The sequence below is a fragment of the Lactuca sativa genome, chromosome 2 (assembly GCF_002870075.4).
Source record: "Lactuca sativa cultivar Salinas chromosome 2, Lsat_Salinas_v11, whole genome shotgun sequence".
NCBI classification, from domain to species: domain Eukaryota; kingdom Viridiplantae; phylum Streptophyta; class Magnoliopsida; order Asterales; family Asteraceae; genus Lactuca; species Lactuca sativa.
The window spans coordinates 209,910,362-209,930,198 of record NC_056624.2 but is presented as its reverse complement, the minus strand read 5'-3'; the positions used below and the strand labels follow the sequence as shown (position 1 = coordinate 209,930,198).

The 19,837-nt window shown below is 35.7% G+C and overlaps 1 protein-coding gene and 1 pseudogene across 4 annotated transcripts; both read left to right on the top strand.

The window, feature by feature from the left end:
* The first annotated feature begins 2,360 nt into the window (after nucleotides 1-2,360).
* On the top strand, nucleotides 2,361-6,557 carry LOC111906240 (G-type lectin S-receptor-like serine/threonine-protein kinase At4g27290). Of its 4 annotated transcripts, XM_042899486.2 has the most exons (9): nucleotides 2,361-2,509; nucleotides 2,913-3,522; nucleotides 3,622-4,451; nucleotides 4,781-4,924; nucleotides 5,045-5,199; nucleotides 5,284-5,494; nucleotides 5,588-5,825; nucleotides 5,916-6,066; nucleotides 6,136-6,557. In XM_042899486.2, exons 2-9 carry the CDS (start codon nucleotides 3,170-3,172, stop codon nucleotides 6,421-6,423), a joined length of 2,370 nt encoding a protein of 789 aa, XP_042755420.1. In that variant the 5' UTR covers nucleotides 2,361-2,509; nucleotides 2,913-3,169; the 3' UTR covers nucleotides 6,424-6,557. The 4 variants fall into 4 exon arrangements, with proteins under 4 accessions (XP_042755420.1, XP_023757732.1, XP_042755419.1 ...); XM_023901964.3 differs by having other exon boundaries at nucleotides 2,913-4,451; XM_042899485.2 differs by having other exon boundaries at nucleotides 2,365-2,509; nucleotides 3,046-4,451.
* A 1,210-nt stretch (nucleotides 6,558-7,767) lies between these two features.
* Nucleotides 7,768-11,051, top strand: LOC111906241 (G-type lectin S-receptor-like serine/threonine-protein kinase At4g27290; annotated as a pseudogene).
* The last annotated feature ends 8,786 nt before the right edge of the window (nucleotides 11,052-19,837 follow it).

Below are 19,837 nucleotides of genomic sequence, written 5' to 3'. Positions count from 1 at the left end.
ATTGGCAGTGGTCTTTCCGATTTTCGATGTTAGGAGGCGGTGTTTTTGCGTGCTTCCGCAACTTTGTGGTGGACACAATAAAATTAAAAAATTAATATTATATATTAAAAATAATTTAATAATATAATAAAAAAGAATTAATACAATAAAACAATTAAAAAAGTTAATTAGAAGAGATCAACAATAAAAGTAATATTTAATAATATATGAATATTATTTATTAAAAATAATATTTAATAATATATAATAATCCAAGAAAAAAATTAATCCAATAAAAATTAGTTAAGAAAAAACTTATTAAAAGAGTTAATGTATAATATTTCAATAAAATTAAAAATAAAAATTGTAGAAATTGTCCTTATAGTTTGGTAAAAAAGATACAACTTTAAAAATAATCTCTAAGGATAAAATTGTCATTTAAAAAAAAATTAACAGTTAAACTGTTAAACTTAATGAGATAGAAACCAAAACCAAAACCTTTTTTTTTGAACGGCAAGTACAATATATTCTTAAACTACTCCTAAATCCACATATGTCTTAGAAGATACTTGAACCCTCAACCTAAAGGAGGGAGGACAACACCTGATAATGACATTTTTTGTTAGACTATGCGGTACGAGACCGTTAAGTAGAGGAAGATCAAATGGCGAAAGATTTGACAATTCTTCGCACTCGGGAGGAAGATATAACGCCACGAGAAGTGCAAGTGGTACGAAAAATGAATGAGAAGATTGAAAATAAATATTTGGACTAGGACTATTGTAACGTTTTTATATTTTTAAATTATGACTATTGTATTTTTGTGTTTATTATTATTTTTTTCTTGTGTAACATTATTTTTAGTTTTTTTTATGTAATGTTTAATTTAGGATTTAATTAAATAGCATATCTTATTGATTTATATTTTTTTTATAAACATTATAATATAAATAAAAAAACAAAGGGTCAATTACTAATCTAGCTAAACTAAAGAAGTGATTAACGATTTTTAGCCAAAAATTAGGATTTTTCTCAAACTAGTCCACGAAACCGTAGGTGGTTAAAATGGTCTACTGTTTCGCCCATTCACCTATTGTTTTGATTTTAGTATATAAAGATTTTTTTTTTCATTTTTCACTATGAAACCGTAGACGAAAAAATGGTCTACTGTTTCCTCGGAGAAGTCTGCTGTTTCCCAAATAGTAGATTACAAATGATCTACTGTTTCGTCTAAAACCTACAGTTTTAGTTTTTTTTTAATGAAAAAAAAAACACTAACTTTTACTGTAAAAGTTTGTTTTTTTCTTTTAATATATAGTAGGTACAATATAGTAGTAAAAAAGTTAGTGTTTTTTTCATTTAAAAAAAACACAAAACCGTAGGTTTTTAGACGAAACAGTAGATCATTTTTAATCTACTATTTGGGAAACAGTAGACTTCTCAGAGGAAACAGTAGACCATATTTTTGTCTATGGTTTTGTAGTGAAAAATGAAAAAAAAAAAAAACTCTTTATATACTAAAATCAAAACAGTAGGTAAATGGGCGAAACATTAGACCATTTTAACCACCTACAGTTTCATGGGCTAGTTTGGGACAAATCCTAATTTTTGGCTAAAATGTGAGAAGTCATTAATGAATTTGGTTAGATTAGTAATTTTTCCAAAAACAAATAAAAGAAAAGAAATCGAAAAAAACAATGATATGAAAATTGATAGGTGTTAAATTATGTTGTTTATTTCCTATTTTTGTATTATAAGACCATGGGATGGGATGACTTATATGATATTTTTTTAGTATGATATCATGTCTTCTCATTTTACTGACATCCTCTTCGTAATTTTTTTTTGACTTTACCTAAATAAATCAGGAAACCACATCGACCATTTCTACGGTTTTTCTTTCGAAAAACAATTCGTGACACCCCCTTATTAAGGCTGTCAAATCGGACAGTCATGTCGTGTTTTTTTCTGACACGACACGACACGACAAGGTTTTGGATGACACGAACACGACACGACATGATGTCGTGTTTTTTTTTTCATTAACACGAAAACGAACCAATTAAAACACGACACGACACGAAAAAGATAATATTACATAACTATTAGTGTATTTCATTCATACTTAAAGATATATAGCACGACAAAAACGACAAACACGACAACTATATGCTTAATCGTGTCAATTTATGAACACGACACGATATCGTGTTTTTTAATCTTGACACGAACACGACACGAGCACGAATTCGAATTTTGATTTCCTTCCGATTTTATTCCGTTTCGTGTATTTTTGTTGTGTCGTGTCATAAATTGACACCCCAACCCCTTATAAGTTATAACCCGAACCGAATTACCTTATCTTCATTCGGTCCGGGTAACCCGCAACATATTTCGTCGCTCTTTTGATTTTTTAAAGCAGACAAAAATCAAAAGTCTAAATTCTGGAGACTTTGCCTTCCTTCTTGATTTTGACTTTGCTACTGATGCTCGCGGGATGCGAATTGAATTCCGAGTTATTCTGAGGAAGGTAAAAAAACAGTGTCATAGCGCGGGTGCATTTAATTTTGTTTCTATTATTTGATGCTATGATTCGAAGGTATGAACATGATCTCTGACTGAATTTTGAGTTTCATGTTTATACTTTTGTTTGACAAATAAGTTGATTATTATTTTGATGTTTCGCTCACTGCTTTTACTTGTAATTGCTGTACAATGTCGGTTTAGAGTTACATATTCGATTGATTGAATGTGACTGAGTTAAATGGAAATACTTAGTACTGAATCGGTAATAGTCAAACGTTTTATTGTTTATTATGTATCCCTTATATTTATTGTCGGATGCAAGCAGCAATATTAATTGCTGTGGCTTGGACAGAGTATCTAAAATATTCATTTAAATAAGTTAAATTGAATCTTTCAAATTTGAACAGCTCGAAGGAGATAAGATATGTTCATTCGTCAGCAGATCAACACAGGAAAGAGCACGTGAACAACGATAAGCTGTGAAATCTATAAATATCCAAGACGCTTTCTTTAATACAAATAAATTTATTTTTTTGGCAGGTTTTGTTCCTTTTTAATATAAAATCTCAATCACAATTATGGGGTCCACGCCCGCGGTCAGCTATGTCTGCGCTCCCAACCTGACAGTATTTTCCCGAGGAAGAAATAATTTAGTAAATCGTTGATGGAAGGCCTTTTCACAAGTTTATTGTGCACCATTTCTTTATTCTTGCTCTTCTCAGGTTCTTTTGCTGTAAACAGCGTAGTTTCAAATCAAGGCATCAAAGATGGTGAGACCATTGTTTCAACTGGAGGAATGTATGAACTGGGCTTTTTTAGCCCCAGTAACTCAAACAATCGGTACCTGGGAATATGGTTCAAGAAGATATCAACAGGTAGAGTGGTATGGATTGCTAACAGAGACTTTCCATTACTCAATAGAACAGGAAAACTCAAAGTCAGTAGTGAGGGACTCCTGTTGCTTTCCTGCTGTGGTGATACAGTAATCTGGTCATCCAATTCCTCTGCTTCTGTCAGGTACAATAACAATCCAGTGGCACAACTTTTGGATACTGGAAATTTTGTTGTAAAAGATGGTAGTAGTAGTTCTAATAAGACAAATTTCATATGGCAAAGTTTTGATTATCCTGGTGACACCTTGCTAGCTGGAATGAAACTTGGTATGGACTACATAACAGGAACAAACAGGAGCTTGACATCATGGAAAGGTACCGATGATCCATCTCCAGGTCAGTATGTAAGTTATATAGATACAAATGGATATCCACAAATATTATTGAGCCAAGGTGTAGTAGTAGATGTAAGATTTGGACCATGGAATGGCATCAGGTTTAGTGGATTGCCTACTGAGATGTCAAATCCAATTTACTCTCTTGATTTTGTTGTCAGCCAGAAGGAAGTATATTATAAATTCGAGCTGAAAAGTTCAATTGTTCAGATAATACATTTGAAGTGGGATGGAAGCATATCAATGTTGCATTGGAACAATCGAAGTCAGGATTGGCTTGTGTATACAAGTGGTCTGATTGATAGTTGTGGTCACTATGGAATCTGTGGTCCTTATGGAAGTTGTAACACCAACACAAATCCTCCTTGTAATTGTATGGAAGGTTTTGAACCAAAAAGCCCTGAAGAATGGAACATAGCAGACTGGTCTAATGGGTGTAAGCTCCAAAGTCCTTTAGATTGCAAGGCTGGGGATGCCTTTCGGAAAGTTATTAAAATGAAATTTCCTGACACACGACATTCATGGTACAATAGGAGCATGACACTTGGCGAGTGTGAGATAGCTTGCAGGAGAAATTGCTCTTGTACAGCTTATGCAAATTTAGATATCAGAAAAGGAGGGAGTGGATGCTTGCTATGGTTTGGTGAACTCATGGATCTCAAGGTCTGTGAAGAGAGTCAGGATCTTTACATAAGAATGCCTTCATCCCTACTAACAGGTACACAAATTCTTCACAGCATCATATTTTTACTCTCGTTTTTTTTTTGGGTAAGATTTCTAGCAAGTCGGGTCCTTCCACCCCCTTGGATTTTTATGCATCCACCATTTGCACGTTGTTAAAGGATATTTATATCATGTACTTGATCCTCTCTTAAGATGATTGAATGAATATATTTTGTGGCTAGTGAAGGAAGACTATTTGATGGAGACATTATATCAGAACTAGATAGGAGAAAAAACCAGATAATACTACTTATTATAGAAATGAGATTGATTATAACTTTAGTAAGAAAAGCCGTTGAATGTATTTCATTTTTGTAAATACAGGTCTTACAGTCTCCCAACCTGGCTTCAATAGAAAGATCCAAATACTCACCATAGTCTTGTCAATTTTGGTGGTCTTGGTGGGCATGTTTGTAGCAGTGTATGCTTTCAGGATGAAAAAGAAAAGGTCTTACATGAAAGGACGAGGTAAGGCAAAAAATTCACAATTCCATGCTTTAAATAGATGAAAGTTTTTTTTTTCTTCAGAAAAATGTAAAACAAACGGAAAAGTAGACATTTCTGTTACTCCTGTGTATCACTTTGTAGGTCGAAGGGTACACTCCATTGATAGACATTATTCAGATGTAGAGAAGGAAGATCTAGAGCTGAATTTTTTTAGCTTATCTATAATAACCAAGGCAACCAATAACTTTTCAATCAACAATAAGCTTGGAGAGGGTGGCTTTGGTCCTGTTTACAAGGTAACTTCTTGCATTGAGTTATATCTTTGCTCAGTTAACAGAAAAAGTAAAGCTGATCATATTCCTGACTACTATAATCTTTAGGGAGTGTTGGAAACCGGACAAGAGATAGCTGTGAAGCAACTTTCTAGAACTTCTGAACAGGGTTATGATGAGTTCTACAATGAAGTTGTTTGTGTTGCCAAACTTCAACATCGGAATCTTGTGAAGCTTGTTGGATACTGCATGGATGGAGATGAAAGGATCCTGATTTATGAATACATGTCTAACAAAAGCCTGGACTTACTTCTATTCGGTTAAACTCTTTCATCATTCTATTATTTTCATTTTAAAGTAAAAGTAGTCTGTTAAATCTAAATCTATATATATGGTAATCCTGTGTTGGCAGATGAAACCAAAAGTTGTATGCTTGACTGGCCTCAACGTTTTTGCATCATCAATGGGATTGCTAGAGGAATGCTTTATCTCCACCAAGATTCTCGCCTTCGAATCATACACAGAGACCTCAAAGCAGCCAACATTCTGCTGGATCATGACATGAACCCTAAAATATCAGATTTTGGCCTTGCTAGAGAGTTTGAAGGAAACCAGATCACTGCAAAAACGAAGAAAGTGGTTGGAACATAGTAAGTATCTGTATGTATAGTATATACTATGACCATGGGGCTCATTTCCTGATGCTTATATATACATCATGCTTTTTGGTGGTTTTGCAGTGGTTACATATCACCCGAGTATGCACTTCATGGACGCTTTTCTGTAAAATCAGATGTGTTCAGTTTTGGTGTTTTGGTGCTGGAGATAGTGAGTGGGAAGAAAAACAGAGAATTCTCACATGAAGATCTCAATGATAACCTTCTTGGACATGTAAGTAAATCTCATGGATTAATTATCTTCTTTTGAAAATATTTTATTAACTTTTTGGTTTTCATTCAGGCATGGAGACTGTATACAGAAGGCAAGTACCTTGATCTCATGAGCCCATCTTTACAAAGCTCATGCATTATCTCAGAGGTGAAAAGATCAATACATGTTGGGCTATTATGTGTACAAAATCATGCACAAGATAGACCAACTATGTCCTCTGTGGTTATGATGTTGGGTGGTGATGGAATACTACCTCCACCTAAACAACCTGCTTTCTTTGCTGAAGAGGATTCTCCTAAACTCAACACTTATTCAGGAGTTGATGAAGCAACTATAACACTGTTACATCCTCGGTAGGAAATAAGTATTCATATGCCAAATCTTAGTGTACATTTAGCCACCATTAATGGTTTTTGTGTAATTATGTATCATGAAGTTGCATGCTTTTGAGTTTTGTCAATAGTATCATATTTTGAATATGCATTTTTTCCTTTTCATGGTGTTTAATTGTTTATGGTGACCATAACATAAAATTGATAGATCCTTGTTGAATCTATCGTAAACCCTAGGCATCGTAACACTCTTACTAACAGAAATTCTTGATAATATTCATAAAGATAGTTTTCTCACAATTCTAGAGGTGAGAGTCTCTCCAAAAGAAGAACAAAGTTCTTACAAATCAATTCTTAGCTATCTCACTCATACTCCTAACTACTATATATATACTACTACTAAAGAAAAGGACAAAAGGGAATAACAACCAACATAATCAGGTGTTGTTCCTACTAACATAACAGCCAATAACAGCCATAATACCAAAATGACCAAACTACCCCTACAGCCAAAAAGATAGCAGAATAACTCTACTAAAGCAAATCAACTAAAAGCACTCTAGGATTAGTTTGGGCTTATCAAAAATCCTAGTTGTAATAACTTGATTGGAAAGGTATACACGACTTTAAATAGAATTTCTCGTTAGAGTTCCAAGAGGATTCACTCTTGTCATTTAATTTGACTAATCACCAAATACCACACATGAACTTTACCTCCTTGCCATATATGTGTAAAGCATAATATGGTTTGTGGGATGCTAAATGTCAATAAACTTGAAGTAGTATGTTAAGGATGCATGTTAGGCAAGCATTCAAATAAATCTTTACCACATGCCAAATGTCAATAAACTCAATTTTTAGCGGTGTATAAGGGGAACATTTGAAAATTTTGTGAAAAAATGTATAGTAACTTTATTAATAAGATATATCAAGCTTTTTGAAAAATTTATAAATTTTATCAAATACTTAATTACAATAAATTAAAAAAAAAAAAAAAAAGTTCAGTTTACAGGGGAAAAACGAAACACAATAATCTCGTAATAATGCGACTGTCCATTAAGGCATTAAATAAGAAAAAATAAAAATCTTAGACTACAAATAAAGAAGTAATGCTGACGTCACACCAAGTTATCTTCTCCGCGGGAAGGAAAATAGGATGACCTAAATGCTCAAATTATTTTTATCAGTGTAGGACAGTAGGGCCCAATGATAGACATTGAAAGCAATTGAATTGAAAAAGGTGTACAGTTCGAAGAGGACCGATATATTAAGCAAAAAACAAACAATTTGATACGACTTCCATCGTAAGTCGTAACTGATATTGACGGATATCTGTATATATAAAATTAAGAAAACAATGTATGGAAGATGGAAACTCAAAATTGGAGTGCTGAGAAAATACACCAAAAGTTGACGATTCCTATCACCGAAAATTCAAAATTGGTATATCAAGTAGGTTTTGGTTTCAAGTTTCAACAACACATGATATCCATCCGTTATTGACCACCGATCGACAAACACTTTGAGATCAGAAACACCCATGAAAGTCAATCACTTCAGCTGTCTTATTTTTCTTCAGTTGCTCCACATAATTTCTGCTGAAATGGACACCATAGGTGCAAATGAGTACATAAGAGACGGTGAGACCATCATCTCAAGTGGTGAAATGTTTGAACTGGGCTTTTTTAGCCCTGGAAATTCAAAGAACCGATACTTAGGGATATGGTATTATAAGATATCTCAGACAGTTGTTTGGGTTGCCAACAGAGAAATACCACTTAACAATACATCTGGTGTGTTCAAAGTCAGTAGCCAGGGAAGTTTGCTGCTCCTCAATGGTGAAGGCCGAGACATCTGGTCATCGAATTCATCTGTATTGGTCGGGAATATTCATCCAGTGGCACAGCTTCAGGATAATGGAAATCTTATTGTGAGGAATGAAAGTGACATTGACCACTTAAGTCTCATCTGGCAAAGTTTTGATCATCCTTGTGACCATATTCTACCAGGAATGAAATTTGGGAAGGACTTAGTCTCTGGCAGAGACATAGCATTGAGTTCATGGAAAAGTCTGGATGATCCTTCTCCAGGTCTATATGTAAATTGGATGGATACAAATGGATACCCACAGACATTTATAAGCCATGGGGTTCAGTCATACAATATAGGTTTGGGCCATGGAATGGTCTTAGTTTCAGTGGCTTTCCAAGAGAGATGCCTAATCCATTTTACACATATGAATTTGTTGTGAATCAGAAGGAAGTATATTTCAAATGGGAACTTATCAATAGTTCATTTCGTTCAAGGGCTTATCTAAGTCCACAAGGCCACCAGGCACGTTTGAACTGGGTTGATCCCATACAAGCTTGGATTCAATATGCGGCTATTACTGTCGATATGTGTGCACAATATGGTCAATGTGGTCCAAATGGAATATGTGACATTAACAAGTCCCCTATATGCAGTTGTATTGACGGCTTTGAACCACTACACCCCGAAGAATGGAATATAGCAAACTGGTCAACGAAAAAAGCCTTTAGACTGTATGAATAGGGATGGATTTCAGAAGATTACAGGTGTAACACTGCCAGACTCTCGACAAACATGGTACAATGTGAGCATGAGCCTTGCAGAATGTAAAAAGGAATGCAATCTTAAGAGGAATTGTTCATGTACAGCTTATGCGAATTTGGATGTTAGAAATGGCGGAAGCGGATGTTTGCTATGGTTTGGAAATCTGACGGATATCAGAGACTTTGAGGAAAATCAAGATCTTTACATAAGAATTGCCATGACTGAGTCAACTGGCTCAAGCAAGAAAAGAAAAATCATATTGGTCCTCTTGACTTCTGTTGGCGTGGTTCTTGTTGGTCTGACATTAGCAGTACTACTGTATGGTTATAAGAAAAAAATTTCCCCAAGAGCAGGTAATGCCACCAGTTCTCATTATAATATGTCACAGCTGGAAAAACTCAAAAAAGCATACATGCCTACACAAGGTTCAACCATCTACCTACGTACTTTTGGTTTAATTTGATGTATCACTCTGCAGGTAATCTGGTACAATCCCTTGTTGATGATTATACAGAGGGGAGCCAGAATAAAAATGTAGAGCTACTGTCGTTTAGCTTGGCTAAAATAGCAAGATATACAAATCACTTCTCAGTCAGCAATAAGCTTGGAGAAGGTGGTTTTGGTTCAGTTTACAAGGTAAAATACTTATACATGGCTGTCTTGTGCATACTAGAGTGTTGTTCCTTAATTAGATTTGAACTAGGATCATGATTGTTTAGTACTAACCTAAAAATTTATTAGGGTGTGATGGAAGATGGACGGGAGATAGCTGTGAAGCGGCTATCAGAAACTTCTACGCAGGGATTTGATGAGTTTAAAAATGAAGTTAGATTTGTTGCCAGACTTCAGCATCAAAATCTTGTGAAGCTTTTTGGATACTGTGCTCAAGGAAATGAAATCATGTTGATTTATGAGTACATGCCCAACAAAAGCCTAGACACATTTTTATTTGGTATTACATGATTTAAAATTTCCATCAAATACAGGCTACTACTAATTGACTAGTTGTTCTCTCCTCAAATGAAACAAGAAATTTAATGCTTGATTGGACACTGCGCTTCCATATAATCCAAGGGATTGCACGGGGGCTTCTTTCTTTGCATCAAGACTCTCGGCTTCGCATTATACATAGAGATCTGAAAGCCAACAATATATTGTTGGACAATGATATGAACCCAAAGATCTCTGATTTTGGCCTTGCTAGAAGGTTTAAGGGATACGAGACCGGAGCTAAGACAAAGAATGTGGTTGGAACTTAGTAAGAATTAATAAACTTGATTTGTATCTTGGACTCGGTAAAGAAATATTTTTTTTTGTCTCTATTAATTTATCAGATCCTGCTGCAGCGGTTATATCTCCCCTGAGTATGCAGTGCATGGGTTCTTCTCAATAAAATCAGATGTATTCAGCTTTGGAGTATTGGTGCTTGAAATATTTAGTGGAATGAAGAATCGAGGATTCTCCCATCACGAACACTGTGATAATCTTCTTGGACATGTAAGTTTTGGAACATAAATCCTTCTATAGGAGCTAAAACTGTTATTTGCTATGCCTTTAATTTCCTTTTTATGTCATGGTATACATTAGGCATGGAGACTCTATAAAGATGACAAGACCCTTGAACTGGTTAGTGAATCCCTACGCAAATCATGCATCGTTTCTGAAGTACTATGGTGTGTACACATTGGTCTATTATGTGTTCAAAATCATGTTGAAGATAGGCCAACAATGTCATCTGTGGTTCTGATGTTTGGTAACGAGGGTATGTTGCCTCCACCTAAACAACCTGCATTCTTCTCTGAGCTTGAACCAAATTCTACTTCATCCAAACCAGGATCAGTTTCGGTTAATGAAGTAACAATTACATCATTAGATGCCTGATAGAATCATGGATTTTCATTTCTCTACATGTCCATAAACTCATAGAGTACTTCAATTTTGCAGCTGTAACCCAGATACATTGGATCTTGATCATCTGTAGACATCTCGATCATTATCTGGTCTCTTATGAGTAATTTCAAATTCCTTGTAAGCTCATTCATTATATCTATAAAATTTGGTGAAATAAAAACTAAAATCCAACACAGATTTGCAATCATGGTGCCAACAATCACCAAGCTACCACAAAATAGGGGTATTACCGATGGATTCTTACCGATGGAAAAAATATCCATCAGAAATACTGACAGGTTTCCTACGGACAATATTTCAATTTTCAATTTTTCTGGTGGCCGTTCCTGACAGTTTAAGATGGATTAGGTTCTATAGATGATAAGTTGGGAAATTACCAACACATTTCAATAATTTTGAATTTGGGGGCTCATTTGGGAAATTCTTTTTGCTAGAATGTGATTTGGAACTGGTGATTCGAATGAATTGCGATTTCAAAGGATAACTATATGGGTCCGATCCTATATTTGCTAGGGTTTACGGCTTAAAGTATTAGTAGCTAGGGATTCCAATGAATCACTTTTGAGAACAGTCAAGTAATAAAAGAATTATCCGGTTTCTGCTCATGGACATAATCACATATGTCACATTAAGTGAACCACATTAATTCTCTATGTTGTTTTATAGCTTTCTTTGCTTGTCTTCTTAATAAGTGATATTAAAGTTGTGATTGCTTGAAATCTAAAAGACTTGAATAACTAAAAAGCTTGCAATTAAGCAAGATGATGAGATGCTCAAATATTAGAGAGAATTGGCTAACCAAGGCAATTCAACACAATGAACATTTATGTATTTATCATTAGGATTCAATATGAAGCTTATCATTCATCCCAAATTTGTTATAGCAATCATGAAACATGATATGCGAAGATTCCTTATAGGTAGTATGGAGGTTGGGGAAGCCCACAACACACCTTCTTAATCAAAATCAAGGATCAATTGAAGCAATTGAACTCAAGAAGTTGATTAGCCTTACGAATGAAGGAATCCCCAATTCCTAGAGGATGTCAATGCTTACACATCCATAAAGGAGTCATGATTCATAAGCTAGAGATGATTTCTACCATCATAAAGCCCTTGTTCTAAGTAAATTCAATGATTCAATGCTAAACCAAAGAAATAAACCAACAATTGCTCATTCAAGTACCAAGCTCATGATCAAAGTATTAAACAAACATAAGAAATATGAACTAGAATCATAAACATAAGATAAATGACAATTAAGCATGAATCCTTCAAAAACCCACAAATATCCAAGGGTTTTAGCCAAAGTTAACCAAAATATAGAAACTAGCCACTCATGGCAACAAAATAACAATCACAAAAGTGTAGTTGAATCAAGAATCTTCCAATTACTTAGAAAGATGAGAAGAATGAGTATCCAAGCTCCAAAATCGCCTATAATGGTCTCTAATGGTGGAAAATTGAAGTGAATGTTGAAAGATCCAACCCCCGAGGTAAACGGTGAACAAAATGACCAAAATGCCCAAAAGTGTGCAGTTGTGTGGGTACCTGCACAAGTGTTGCGCAAATGAGACTCCACCCTCGCAAGTGTTGTTGGAATGCTATTGGTCCATTCTTCTCCACTACACCACTCCACTATCCAAGATTCCCTTGGTCCCCTCCATGCCTCACATGATTCAAATTTGGCCAATCACCTTCAAGCTTTAAATATAGATAGTCCATGCCCAAAATAAGAATCCATGACCTATCTCCAAAAGCTCACTTCATCCAAATCTTCAACTTTATAAGCCCAAATATCCTTTGATGGATCCGTAAAGCCCAATAATGCATCGAAAAGCCCACTAAGCCCAACCGCAACCGCAACGAGCTCCAAAACCCTGCAAAATATCTCATGCAAAATAGAAAGTATCCGACGCGATCCATGATAAAGAAAATAAAGAATATATAATGCAATACTAATAAAAAAGAGCTAAAAATACTAAAATAAATTAATAAAACTAAGGAAATAAAGTAAGTTATCAAATCACCCCAAGCTTAAACCTAACTTATCCTTAAGTTAGAACAAGACTAAAATGAGCTCGGGATGAGCTAAACTAAAAAGTATACCATAGAACTTGGTCAACATCAGTCAACATGGCCAGAATTAGTCTTTCATGGACCCTACGCATCTTCAAAATGTTCCCCGCTTTAGGGCCATAAACCACATTCTCAAATCACTTGAAGGGTGAATAGATCACGTTTGGATGTAGTCGCGGTGTGCAAGACAAAGGAAACAGAGGATGCGCCTAGTGGGGGCACTTTAAATCACCAATGCAGACCATAATGCATGAACGAAAGGCGCCTCTTCATCCACGATGATTCCTACATTTGTCAGGCTAAAGTGTATAATAATGAAACATGGTTTTGCTGCTTGAAACCCTAGAGGAATAGCCGAAATTCCTAACTCTACTTCTCCTCTCTCCTTACTCATCCTCTTTCTAGTGTTGGGTGTGATCTACTAGAGGAATAACCAAAATTCCTAGCTCTACTTCTCCTTTCTCCTCTCTCATCCTCTTGCTAGTGCTGAGTGTGATTTACTAGAGGCACGACGTTTGTGGTGCTTGCTCTCTAAGCTACAACAACACAAGGGTTCTTGTTATTTTTCAATAACCATAACAATATGTATTCTAACCTTGGTTATTAATTTCGAAATTAGTATATGCTTCCTAGGATTTTCCATTTGATGTTCAAAAGTTGTATGTTTAGTTAAAGAAAACATAGATCAAGATTAGGGTTGCATGCACACATAGGTTTTTGTTTGTTATGCTTAAAACCCATCAGTGGTATCAGAGTCTTGGCTTGTTTTCTATTGAATTGATTGCAATTGTTTGAATTTGATCAATTATGGATTATGGCAATTAAACCCTTTTGGACTTAGGGATTTTTGATTTTAGGGTTCTCATGAACCCTAAGTTTCGAAAGTAAGGAAGGGTTTTAACCATTTCCCTTGCCCTACAATTTTAGAATTAGGGATTCCTTAACCCTCAAGGTTTCGAAAATGGAAAGGATTGAAATCCTTGCCTTCCTCCCTAAGATAAGCCATTTTTTCGAAAATCCTAGGGTTTTGGTAGGGTTACCTTATTTTTGTAATTATTTGTTTATTTTATTAATTGGATAATTATAAAAAAAAATTATCTCTCCCATGATTTTCAAAAATAAAGGGGGAGAGGATTAGGATTAAATTATTTTGATTAATTTAATTGGATAATCATCAATTGATTTAATAAATTAATTAAATTTTTAATTAATAGATAATTATTAAATCATTTGTTTTTAATTTTAATTTTAATTTTAAATTATTTTTTTTATTTCGAAATTTAAAATTTAAAAACCCTAGTATTTTGAAAAGTTTAAAATACACTTTATACTATATGTAAAATTAAATGTTTAATATTTATTATATGTAAGACTAAGTCAATCAAACCGCTAGTACACCTCATTCACGAAGCCGATCTATATGGGGGCATAAGGAAACCGCCTATAAAATGGTAGTTGAATGAGTGTCCACTCTCACCCATTGCTTCCTTGATTGGTGTAGGGTCGTTAGCCGAACGGGTTTGATAGGACAAATAATTCTCATTAATAAGTATAATGAATTACAAAGTAACTAATTTTTTTATAAAATTCTTCATCTTAGTTACTTTAGGAAAAATGTGAATTTGTATGCTAACCCATGAAATTGCATATTGCACTTTATAAGTTGTTAGTGCAGCGCGTGTGGTTAACTGACACACTAATAGCGACTAATAAAGAGTGTAAATAGGTATCTCGTAAATTATCATTGATTAATGGAGTGCGTGGCTAACCGACACATTAACATGAGATGATAAATGACATCGAGAGTACCAAACTAATTTGCATGGTTATTCACATCTTGTTTGTGATCCTCGGTATCCAAGTCACAAATAGAAGAGCATAATTGAGATTAAACATGTCATTGAATAGTTCAATGAATCTCAAAAGATCTAGGAATTTCATTAAAACCCTAATTTGTTTAAAATTTCGTTTTCATGGTGAAATTGGTAAATCGTCATTTACCTACCTATATATAATTTACAATTAGATTACAACATCCCTTTTCTAAGTTTTGAATTATTTAGTTAGATCCTAGCCTTAATATTTCATTTGGGTGTTATATTGAGGACTATTCTTATCTAACAAAAATAGTCCTTCTTCTCTTTCAGATGTCTACTCCCAACGTTGCTTTTGGTTCCTCCTCTAATTACAACTTCTCACTGTTGAACATCTGGTCGAGGGTAACTTTTGATAGCACCAATTAGGGATGAGCAAAGGAACTGACCCGGCTGGAACCGACCCGGGAACCGAACTTGGTGGAAATAGGAACTGAACCGGACCGCCGGTTCTACTGGTTCTTGCCATGTCTTCAATGTTGGAACCAGTCCTCGAGAAATAGCAACATATGGTTCCGATTTTTGCTAGTTCTATCGGTTTTGGCGGTTCTACTAGTTTCGGTTCCTACCGGTTCCTGGTTCCAAAAATCCACAAGAATATCGTCCCGGTCCCGACCTGACCGGTTCCATCGGGTTCCGATTCCGGTCGGTTCCCCGATCCATATGCTCATCCCTAGCACCAATAATAACGATTGGATGCGCAACCCCAAAATGGATCTACGATTCAAGGACAAGGAATATGTGCTCGAAAAAGAACTTCTCGAGATTGATGAAATGAAAGCGACTGTTGTAGAACTAGCTGAGTATAGGAAACACTATAATGATGCAACAAAAGTTTCTTGCATTATGGAGGCGACTATGACTCATGATCAGCAAAGTTTATACGAGGATTACTGGCCATACGAGATGAACAAGGACTTGATGGAAAAGTACCATCAACGAGCTCACCAAGAGAAGTATGAGGTAGTAAATTCCCTTATCACTAGCAAAATGAATGATAGAGAGTCTGTCAGTAGCCACATGAAACGAATGCAACGATACGTGGAATGCTTTCTAAAGCTCAATGTGAACTTTGATGAGGAATTGGCTATTGATATAGTCTTGCACTCATTGCCCAGTTGTTATGATCAGTTTATCCTGACTTATCATCTGAAAAACCAAGAGACCATATTGGCTAAACTTTAGAACCTCCTACGAATTGTTGAAGCATAAATGAAGGGAAAAGGTGTTGCCTCCACTCCTGCTGCTGCTCCAGTCTTGGCCATTGGGAAAGGAAAAGGGAAGAAGAGGAATTGTCCTCCAAAGCAGAATTGGAAGGGAAAGTCCCAAGTTGGGTGATCAAGCAATGGACCCAAAAGAAAGGCCAATTTTGATGCTCCCCCTACCTCCGGTCCCAAAGAGTCTACTTACTTCTACTGCCACGATAAAGGGCATTGGAAACGAAGCTTCCCGAAGTACTTGTAAGATATAAAGGATGGCAAGGTGAAGCCAACCTCATAAGGTATTTACATTATCTTATCTAAAAACTCATCATATTCTCATTCTTGGGTCCTTGATACAGAATGTGGTTTTCACATTTGTTCTGATTTTCAGGGGCTAAGAAGAAGTGAGGATGTGCAGCATGGAAGTATGAACTTGATCATGGATAATAGACGATCTTCACCTATTACCAAGATTGGAGTTTATAACTTAGTGCTCCGTAGTGGGTTAGGTTTGGATTTGATAAATTGTTACTACTCGTCAGAGATGACACGAAACATCATTTCATTTCATGCTTTATTTAAACAAGGTTTTAGATATTCTTTTGATAATGAGAATGGATCTATTTCTGCTTTTAAAAATGGTGTATTTTATTTTGAAGCTTTACCTTGTGATGGTGTGTATGAAACTGTGATGATTGTAGACAATTTAGGAAATAGTGTTTTTTAAATTGATTTATCTAATAGTATAGACAAAGCATTCTTGTGTCATTGTCTTCTTGGACATGTTAACAAGAAACGCATCACCCAACTTCAAAAAGATTAAGTGTTGGAATCATTTGACTTAAGGTCAGATGATACGTGGGAATCTTGTTTACTAGGAAAGATGACGAAATCACATTTCACTGGTTCTTGTGAAAAAGGTGAGGGATTGTTGGATCTTATACACACAGATGTGTATGTGCCCATCAGATCCACCACAAGGATTCAAATCGATTCTTTGTGATTTTTATTGATGATTATAGCAGATATGGCTATATCTACTTAATCAAGCATAAGTCAGAAACCTTTGAAAAGTTCAAAGAGTTCATACAAGAAGTCAAGAATCAATTAGACAGGAAAAACAAGATGCTTAGATCTGATAGAGGCGGTGAGTATCTTAGTATCGAGTTCCACGACTACCTCAAGGAATGTGGAATAGTTTCACAGTTAACACCTCCTAGGACACCACGACTTAATGGTATGGCTAAGAGGTGTAATCGAACCTTGTTATACATGGTTCATTCCATGATGAGTCGAGCTTCACTTCCAATCTCATTATGGGGGTATGCCTTGTAGACTGCCACCCACATTCTTAATCTTGTCCCAACTAAAAAGGTTGCCAAAACACCTCATGAGATGTCGACAGGGAAGGTTCATCCATTAGCATATATCAAGGTTTGGGGTTGTGAAGCTTTTGTTAGACGAGAGACTCACGATAAGCTTGAACCTTGAAGTGGGAGATGTATTTCATCGATTACCCACAAAATTTCTTTGGATATTTGTTCTACAGACCTAGTGACAATGTGGTCGTCGTAGCACGAAGGGGAGTCTTTCAAGAGAGAGAGAGAGAGAGAGAGCTCATATGTAAAGAGGACAGTGGGAGTACAATTAATCTTGAAGAAATTCAAGAGTCAAATGATGAAGGAACCTCTAAAATTACTAGGGCTCAACCTGAGGAAGAAATTCCAGTTGAACCAATTGACGAGTCGTTACCTCTTGGGTGTTCCAATAGAGTTAGAATGTCACCAGAATTTTATGGATTCCATATTACTACAAATGGTGATATGTTTATCAGTGATAGTACACGGGGAAATTTGGATTAACCTTCTAACTACAAGAAAGCAATAGTGGGCCCTAAGTTTGCCGTGGAAAGAGGCAATGAACAGCAAGATCAAGTCCATGTATGACAACCAAGTTTGGAATATGGTTGACAATGTACTAGGTCGTAAGACAGTTGGGTGCAAATGGATCTTCAAAAAGAAGACCGACATGGATGGAAAGGTACACACTTTCAAAGATCAACTGGTTGCGAAGTGCTTTACTCAAACCCTAGGGGTTGACTATGATGAGACCTTCTCACCCATAGCTAAGATTAAATCTATTAGGGTAATGCTAGTCATAGCCGCATTTCATAACTATAAAATTTGGCAAATGGATGTTAAAACCGCCTTCCTTAATGGGAAATTGGCTGAAGATGTTTACATAAGTCAACCAGAGGGTTTTATGGATGCAAAGTATCCGAATAGAGTGTATAAGATTGAGAAATCAATCTATGGATTGAAACAAGCTTCTCAGAGATGGAATCTTTGCTTTGATGAAAAGGTCAAAGAGTTTGGCTTCTCTAGAAGTGAAGATGAATCTTGTGTATATGTCAAAACTAGTGGGAGTATAGTAATCTTCCTGGTGTTGTACGTTGATGACATACTCCTTATAGGGAACCACATTCCAACTTTGCAAGAAGTTAAGTCTTGGCTTGGAAAGTGTTTTGCTATGAAGGATATGGGAGAGGCTGCCTATATCCTAGGGATAAGGATTTTGAGAAACAGGAGCAAAAGACTAATTGGACTTAGTCAAAGTACATACTTGGATAAGGTGTTAAAGCGTTTTAGCATGGAAAATTCCAAGAAAGGAGAACTGCCTATCTAGAGTAATAAATACCAAACTGAGTAAGACTCATAGTCCGAGTACTGATGCAAATGTAGCAGAAATGAGTCGAGTTCCATATGCTTCTATCGTTGGATCAATCATGTATGCTATGACATGTACTCGTCCTAACGTGGCTTTTTCTTTGAGCATGGTTAGTCGATATCGGGGAAATCCGAGTAGAGCTCATTGGATAGCAGTTAACAATATTCTTAAGTATCTGTGAAGAACTAAGGATTGGGTCCTTGTGCTTGGTGGCAGTGATAACTTAAGAGTAATTGGGTATAGTGACGCTAGCTTTCAGATAGACAGAGGCAACTTCTGTTCTCAATCTGGTTGGGTGTTTACCTTAAATGGAGGAGCGGTAACTTGGAAAAGTTCCAAACAGGAGACGGTGGCTGATTCTACCTGTGAATCAGAGTACATAGTAGCAAGCGAAGCATCGAAGGAGGCTATATAGTTGAAGAACTTCATCGGAGACCTTGGAGTTGTGCCAACCATAAAAGAGCCAATGGAGATTTTCTCTGATAATGAATTAGCGGTTTCCTTAACAAAGGAACCGAGAGATCATGGCATATCAAGCCATATTGACAGAAAATACCATTTTATTTGACATAGGGTGGAAGAAGGACACGTCATCGTAAAGAGGGTATCATCAAAAGAAAATCCTACAGATCCCCTCATAAAGGGTCTGAGTAGGGTTAAGTACGTTCAACATGCAAGTAGCATTGGTCTGAAAGATGATATTAGTTTTAGTAGTTAGATAGGTATTGAGAAACTTGTAACAAAGTAAATGTAATTGACTATTGATGATTAAGTAATGGAGAATTATTTATGAGTATTGTTTACTATATTTTGTCAATTGTTTATTATTGTCTTTCATTTTTCATGTTCTACTTCTTGAATAATTAGATTATTGAAAACATCCACAACCAATCAAAGTTTTGGAAGTAAGTAGTGAATTAAGACTGTTGTGAATCGGGTTGTAGATTGTCTAAGGGTTTAGACATAGCAATAGTTTGATGCAGTATTCATGAGTACTTTGAAATGGAGAATTTAAGTATTGGATTAACCCATGCTCAGAGAATTACTTCATGGAATTTATCGTGAGTAATTA

Excerpts from the sequence above, each read along its gene's own strand:
- LOC111906240 (XM_023901964.3), top strand. The coding sequence starts at position 3,170 with ATGGAAGGCCTTTTCACAAGTTTATTGTGCACCATTTCTTTATTCTTG. Across the intron at positions 5,200-5,283 it reads GCTTTGGTCCTGTTTACAAG|GGAGTGTTGGAAACCGGACA; the intron begins GTAACTTCTTGC and ends TATAATCTTTAG. Across the intron at positions 5,826-5,915 it reads AAGAAAGTGGTTGGAACATA|TGGTTACATATCACCCGAGT; the intron begins GTAAGTATCTGT and ends GTGGTTTTGCAG.